This window comes from Merops nubicus, unplaced genomic scaffold (genome assembly GCF_000691845.1).
Source record: "Merops nubicus isolate BGI_N331 unplaced genomic scaffold, ASM69184v1 scaffold43868, whole genome shotgun sequence".
Classification (NCBI taxonomy): domain Eukaryota; kingdom Metazoa; phylum Chordata; class Aves; order Coraciiformes; family Meropidae; genus Merops; species Merops nubicus.
The window spans coordinates 10,273-18,004 of NW_008627181.1; the positions used below are offsets into that span (position 1 = coordinate 10,273).

Consider the following 7,732-nt stretch of genomic DNA (forward strand, 5'->3'; position numbering starts at 1 on the left):
TAACATTTAAAACAGCCAGCATGCCCATAAATGATGGGCAGGTAAAACTGTGTCTAGAAAAACATACTTCCTTTAAAACTTAAGTGTCTTTCCATGTAGGGGGGAAAAAAAAATCAAACTTTTTTTTAGAACTGGTGCATTATCTTCACAACTTGTAGGCAGTGTTCTTTGGAAGTATTTGTGCTTGGGGGATATATTTAGTACAGGGTTTGGAGGGTGGAGGTCTGGTGGTTCTTTTTTCTTAAATTCACTTCTTGCAATAAAGCTGGGAGATGGTCTTTCATGCCTGAGTGCAGAAATAGTTTACATCAGTGTATCTTACAGGTTAAACTTTTTTTCTCTGCAGGTGCATCTGTAGAGACTTCTCCAGAGGAGCAGACAGCCTCTTGTGAAGGTAATTGTTTTCATGTTCTGACTGTGCAACACAGCTCCGTTAAACATGATTTTTTTTAAAGATTACTGCAAAGAGTGTTCTTTCTAAAAATCCCTGTGAAGTTTTTTCAATCTTCATTTTTGTTATCCTCATATTACTGTTGTAAGGCAGTTATATGTGGTTATTTACAATTACATAGCCAGTCAAGCAAGGCACATAAAGACTGAGTGGTTTACTCAAGGTCATAAAGCTTGCACGAAGCAGAATTTTTAAAATTGAGTTTGTATATTAAATAGCATTGGCAAGTGCCCAAACAGCTGAACTATACTTGTATTAATTTAGTCATTCCAGTTTGCTTTCGATACATGGTACATACGTATCCTTAATGATTCATTTTTCTTTTCTCCCTAGGTTCAAATGCTGCTGTTAACATGGAAATTTCAGAATCTGTTGGTAAGATAAGAATTGTTCCATTTCATCTGATAGCACTATAAAATACTGCTATTGTGCTTTTGTTGAATGATTGCAAACAAAATTGAAGAATGCCCTTGCATTTTTGGTCCTTACTAATTTTCGTTGTGTCTTTACTTAGATTAGGAAGGAGGTAATCAAGCACTGGTATCATATAATGTCTGGGCTGGAAGGGACCTCCAAAGGTCATTTAGTCCAACCCCCCCCACAATAAGCAGGGACATATCCAACTAGATCAAGCTACTCAGAGCTTCATCCAGCCTGACCTTGAATTACTTGGACATTGAAAAAACATCAGTGCTTTATGAAGAAACAATTTCATATTACAAAATAGTCCTATTAATATGTGAGAAATGGTGATTAACAAAAAACATGAAAGTTAATCAGCAATGTGAGCAATCAGAACACGGAAATTGTTTCTTTCTCCTTGTATGTGTATGGCTTTTGAGAGAACGTAAACCATTATCCCTCTTTTTCTTTGAAAACGTTTGGTAGCATATGTCTGTGGATTCAGACTAGCATGATGGTTTGAGTGGATCTTCAGATTGGTTTTTTTCCCTTGTAAAGGTGTTGCCTTGTTAAAACAGAAATCTCTTAATCCCTGTGAATCATAGTTCTTCTGATGTCAGCATGCAAGCTAGTTTGAAGGCTCCAGGTAATAATCATTTCAATAACAGCCAGCAGTTGCCCATTTTTATAAAAGACGACATGAAGAGACTGGATATCTGAAGTCTTTTGATTGCATTTTTGGGGTGGGGGCTTTTCTCCATAGTCATTGCTTTTAATTTCATTATCTGTTTGAATATATCTAACTGGTTAATTTTTAGTGGAAAATGGAGAGACGGAAATGTCCCCGGAAGAGTCATGGGATCACAAAGAAGAAATAAGTGAAGCAGAGCTGGGCAGTGGTCCTGCAGGGGATGCAGGGCCTTCTGAAGAAAGCGCTCAGGAAATGATGGAAGAGGAGGAGGAAATACCAAAACCAAAATCTGTTGTAGCACCACCAGGTGCTCCTAAAAAAGAGCATGTAAATGTAGTATTCATTGGGCATGTAGGTAAGTTGCAAGTGAATGTAAAGTGGTTGGATCTTTGTGTTGAGCATTCTCTAGAACTTGGAGAATTAGAAATTAATCCTGCTCTTTGTAGAGATGGATGTCTTCACCATGTCTTGAAGTTAATAGGAGCACTCATTCTAATGAAGCTGCTCTGGAAAACTGAAAAAAACTTCAAGAAGGTCTTTCAGGGGTCGAGTGCCAAGGATAGAGTGTCTGTGTTCTCTCGCACACAACAGTGTCTGTATTCATAACTTCTCAAGTACCTCTATTGAGTGCTGAAGTGATGTATCTGTCTGTGTGATCCAAAGAACAAAATTGGAAAGCAGAGCTCCTTTTCTGCTTTTTTAAAATATTTTTGGAGGGCTCTTACTAAAAGTTGTAGAGCTATAAAGAATAGATGAACATAATTCAGGGTTAAAAGAAGTGTTTATAGCAAAATGCCCCCTTGAATAGTTTCAACAAGGTTCAGAAAAATCTTAAGTCGTGTCAAAAATACAGAATAATTATTGAGTCATGAATTTTACAGTAAATTCTGTATTTTTGTTTGTATAGTCTCTTATCCCCTTAAAAATACTGTAACTTAGTCTTCGGGTAAATTCAGAACGGATCCACACAAGTAATGGAGCAGTGGGCAGCCTACAGAAGTTAGGGGCTAGGGAGAGAAGAAGCAGGGAAAGGGCTTTTGCTAGAGCTTCCCACGCCCTTAATCCTTGCTTTTGCTGGATCACTGCTTGATTGGGTTTTTTTCTTATGGATGATGCCAAGTTTACATGTGTGAAAACAGGCTTTTCAAAACTCAGTGTATTGAATTGACAGTGATTTTTTATGGAAATAAAAAGCTGAGAGGTGCTTCAGAAAACTTAGATTACAATTAAAAATATATATTTGGAAATAATTGAATTGACCTTGTTCATAACTGTTTTCTTTGTCTAGGATTTTCTTTAAATTGTTAAATTTTTTTTTTTTTAGATGCTGGCAAGTCAACTATTGGAGGACAAATAATGTAAGGAAATTCTTAAAGTTTTTAGATCTGCTGTTTGTTCTTGCGAATTTAAAATATATTAAGTAAAATGAGTAATATATTCTTTGTGGCTTTAATCAGCATGGAACGTTTTTATGTAATATGGTACTCTCCCTGTCAAGAAATTCCAAAGTCAGTAAGTAAATTGATTCCAGCAGATTTAATCTTATTGTGATAGGAGTTTCACTTACTTGATGGAAACAAATATGCAAAAGCATACATTATTAGATTTTAAAAACTGAATCTCTTTCTTAGAATGTGACTCTTTCTTCATCACTTTGAAATGCTATTTGAAACCCTTTGTTAAACTTTGTTCTTTTTGCCATGATTTGATTTCAAAATTTGAAATTTATATAATAGTTAATCTTCTAACTCTATTTTAGAAACAGTGTCTAGAGACTGAAATATTTTTGAGACAGAAGTAAAATGGAGCTAGATCTTACTGTTTCTGAAAAACAAGAAATGGAAAGTAGTACGTGAAGAAATTATTGCTATCCTGTTAATGCAAAATATTTCTATGATTTCAAAATAATATTCTCAGCAAAAGTGGGAGGTCTTTGTCTTGGCATTTTCATCTTGTTTTGTTTTGACCAAATTGGAATGCTGGAACTGTCATGCTGGATTTAACCATGTAGTTCATACTAGAGCAAATTAGCATTTTATTATCTGATGTGTGAGTACTCTCTTTGTTCAAGGAGACGCCTGTTCTTAGAGCTCCTACAGGTGTGTTATGTTCCTAAAGCTTTTTGTGATCTTTCATTTTTGCAGAATATCCCTTTGTAATGGGGAAAAAAGTTTCAGAAACAGACTTAACAGATGTAGTTCCTTTTCAAAAATTGCCTCTGTAGAAGAATTTATAATTAGGCTTAAAAAAAGGCATTCCTCATACTTCTGCTGAAGTGGTAGTGGTGTACTTTTACATATCAGATAATGGTGGCTTTTTATGGAGAAAAAATTTCTACTGCTGCTTGCATCAGGCTGTTCGAGTTTTTCAAAGTAATCTGTGGGGATTGTAGAGTATTTAACTATTTGGAACTGTTTCTGCTTACATAAAATTGCACTTTATTCCCATGCTCTTCTTAGGTATTTGACAGGAATGGTTGACAAAAGAACACTTGAAAAATACGAAAGAGAAGCTAAAGAAAAAAACAGAGAAACATGGTATGAACTTACTGAAAATAACAGCATGCTTTTCTCTTTGCACTGTGATGAAGAGAGGAAACTGGTTTTTTTTAGTCTCTGCCCTGTAGCTCTGGCCTCCTACTGGAATGAAATTTCAGTGTGTGGGGAGGAATCACTTGTTTTTCTCTGGTACTTTTTTAACTAAAACTATACAAAACAGTGGGATTCCTATTGCAGCAGGTTTTGCTGCTCTGATGCATTGGTAAATCTCGCTGGTAAAAAGGAATACGAGGCAGACACTTTTTTTAGGCAGCTTTTGGGGTCATTCTGTATGTCTTTCACCTGTAAACAGCACAGACATACCTAAGGGACAGAGATGAAAGCTGTCAGTTTGACAGACACGAGGAGACAGCGAGTGAATATTTTTTGACTATCACCTTATATCTCACTTTAATACAAGTAACTATAGGATCTGCAGTTCTTAAGCTTCCTCCAGGCAAGACAATACTGCTGTTATGTGTGGATTTCTTCCAGGCCTCCTGTTAGTTTTGGGGTTTGGTTGGGTTTTGGTTTTGTGCATCTGTATCCACCACATACAGCTGCCTGCTTTCTCCTTCAAACAACTCCTGCAAAATTTATTTTCCTTTGGGAAACTTTCCATTTTGGGCTGTGGTTGTGGAAATTGGGGGTTCAAAGGGCTCTGGAAAAGACGCAGCTAAAGACATCTTTAGGGGTAGAGAGAGCAGCAATAGAGCACTCGAGGTAGACTTTGAACTAATAGTAGTGAGAGAGAGGGGATAGAAAGGGTGACATGTTCTTTTTATCAAGCAACCTTCATCCCCCTGTTGGGAGTTGAATATAATAATATGTATTTCAAGACCATCCTCAAAACCCCTGGGATTTCTTGGAGAACAGACTTCCTCTTCCTCTTTCTTTTTTAGAGAGTGAGTTGCAGAAGTGCCTCCTTAAAAGCTATTTTTATTCTTAAAAATATGTCATGATATACAACGAAGTATGATGTACTTCTCTGTCATTACCAAGTGTCTTGGTAGCTTGCTTCACATGTTCAGAGTCTTGCAATCTGAGCAGCTTTACTTTGTGATTCATAAAATTTTTTACTGCAGTGCAGAGTTGACATTTCAGTCAGAAATGCATGTTTCCCTAAAAAAACCCTATGTGCAAAGAGCACTTCTCATCTAGCTACCAGACGTAAATTCCTGCTTGACTCTCGTTAGCTGAGTAAAACCTGACCTTTGCATTGGAGGAAATCTCCCAGAAACACAGGCCATGGTGAAGATTACAAGTATCTAGTGCCTGGAGAAGGCTGTGATTCTAGATCTGTGATTCCCAGTGTCTAGTGCCTTCTCTGCCTTGGGAACCTCTTGAGCTGGAAAGGAGATCTTTGTGTGTAATAGTCCCTGATGCTCCCTCCCTAATCGCTGGTCAGCTGAGTTAGCAGTGTCTCTTCTGACATGATCCAGTCAATACAAAAGACAAGCTAAAGATCTTTATAAGCTGTTGTTAATGGCAGAAAAATATTGGTATGTTAGGCCAATTTATTTTGGTTATTACTACTTCTTAGTGAGAGTATTAACTTTTTCCTCTACTTTCTATTCACCAATTTTCACAAAACCTGGAAGAGCTAAACAATTGTTTAAAAAAAAAAATAAATTCTGTTAATCTGTCTAACTTTAATCTAACTTGTTTCTCAGTGGTTGATGGGATAAAATATAATTAGGAGGGGACAACAGTTGATATCATCAAAGATAGAGTGACTAAAGGTGCTTTTTCATAGCCAACTTCTGTTTAGTATGTGCAAATAAATGAGAACTAATAGTAATAGCTCTCATAATATGAATATGTGCAAATAAAAAAGATATTTTTAGTAAATTGTGCTGAGAAGGAGGAATTATTTTATATTTGATTTAGAAGTGTTTTTCAAACTGAGGCAAACCTTAAAATATTTTAAGTTAGCTCATACCTGGAGAACTTAGTAACTGAAAATTGTTTTTCAGAATTGCATTCTTCGAGGTATGTGAGGGAGAGCTAGCACTGGGCACTGCAGCTCACGGCAGAGACACAAAACATTGAGTAACAAGGCACTGTTGGTCTTGGAAAAGCCAAAGTTTCAAGGTTAGAGGTGGTTAGAATACTTGAGCAGAAAAAAAGACATGCTGAACAAACTTATCATACATATAGTAAAAATTAATACAAAAATAGAATATGTGGATTGTCTTGGTTTTTTTAGGTACCTCTCATGGGCCTTAGACACAAACCAAGAAGAACGAGACAAAGGTAAAACAGTAGAAGTGGGTCGTGCCTATTTTGAAACTGAGAAGAAACACTTCACTATTCTAGATGCTCCTGGACATAAGAGCTTTGTTCCAAATATGATTGGTGGAGCTTCTCAAGCTGATCTTGCTGTGCTGGTAAGAATAAATTACATTCTATTTTGGATATACTGTTAAAGTTTTGATTTTTATTTTTTGTGTGCTTGTTTAATTTTTTTGGTTAGTGGGCAACATTTTCAAATCTTAAGCCTTCCAGGTTGAGTGGGGTTTTTTTGGAGTAACTTAACAGCTTCATAAAATTATCCACAGTTGTCATGACATTTTTATATATGTCAATGCAGAAACTAATGGATAATGCAGATATACCAGTGCTTTTTGAAGCTTTTACCAGTTTTGACTACCCAAAGTGATTTTTTGAATAAGGCAGTATCGTCCATTGTCAATTGTTCTGTTGAGAGAATTGTAGAACTTGTATTAAAATGTGTGGTTTTAATTAGGTTATTTCTGCAAGGAAAGGAGAGTTTGAAACTGGATTTGAGAAAGGTGGACAAACAAGAGAACATGCCATGTTAGCAAAAACAGCAGGTGTGAAACATCTAATAGTTCTTATTAATAAAATGGATGATCCAACTGTAAACTGGAGTAATGAAAGGTGAGTTCGATATTAAAAGTTGATCTTCATTAAAAGATAATGAAATAAAATAATTCCTAAGTGGTTTTTTAATTCCATTTTTCCTGAAAGAACAGTAGACTGGTGGACTGAAGGCAGGTTATCAAAATTGCAGGAGAAATAAGAGCATAGTGCCTATGATGGCATCTCTCGACTGAGCTTGGAGTTCTGTGCTCCTTAAAACCATTCACTTCCAACTGTTTGGATCTGTGCAGCCATATCTAAGAAATCCATGCTTTCTGATGTAGTTTAAATGTTGACTTGCAAGCTTTACACTGAACCTAAAAGGAAGCAACTCTTTTCTCAGTAGTTTAGCTTGCAACATCCTCAATTGCTTGGACACATTTCTGATAAACTCCTAGCTTAGATTCAGTGAGAACACTATTATCCCGTTCACTTTGTCTACCCTGTATAATTTGGAGCTGTTCTTCTATGATAAGCTGAATTGAATAAGCAAATGATATATTAAAATGGTGGTTGATTATACCCTGAGAAGGGGGGAGGGTGGGAATCTTGCAGTGATACAGGCCAGGTAAAAATAATCAAAGTCAATATGTAATATTTAAGTAACTAATAAAAAAGATTAAGTTATTCTTTTCTGCTTTAATGCTCATGTTACTGAAGGGTTTTGAAATTCTTGAGTGTTAATGTGAAAAAAGCCATAAAAAGACCTACATCTTTCTTCTTGGCCCTTTAAGCTGTATGATTAAAAAGTGTAACTCACTCTTT

The 7,732-nt window shown here is 36.1% G+C and overlaps 1 protein-coding gene across 1 annotated transcript in view; it reads left to right on the top strand.

Annotated features, from left to right (window-relative positions):
* Positions 1-351: 351 nt before the first annotated feature.
* Positions 352-7,732, top strand: part of GSPT1 (G1 to S phase transition 1) — a 14,789-nt gene continuing 7,408 nt past the window's right edge. Inside the window, exons 1-7 of the mRNA XM_008946231.1 lie at positions 352-394; positions 785-826; positions 1,672-1,899; positions 2,869-2,902; positions 4,004-4,081; positions 6,291-6,471; positions 6,831-6,985. Coding sequence (XP_008944479.1) covers positions 805-826; positions 1,672-1,899; positions 2,869-2,902; positions 4,004-4,081; positions 6,291-6,471; positions 6,831-6,985 — 698 coding nt within the window. The 5' untranslated portion in view covers positions 352-394; positions 785-804. The remainder of the gene's footprint in view (positions 395-784; positions 827-1,671; positions 1,900-2,868; positions 2,903-4,003; positions 4,082-6,290; positions 6,472-6,830; positions 6,986-7,732) is intronic.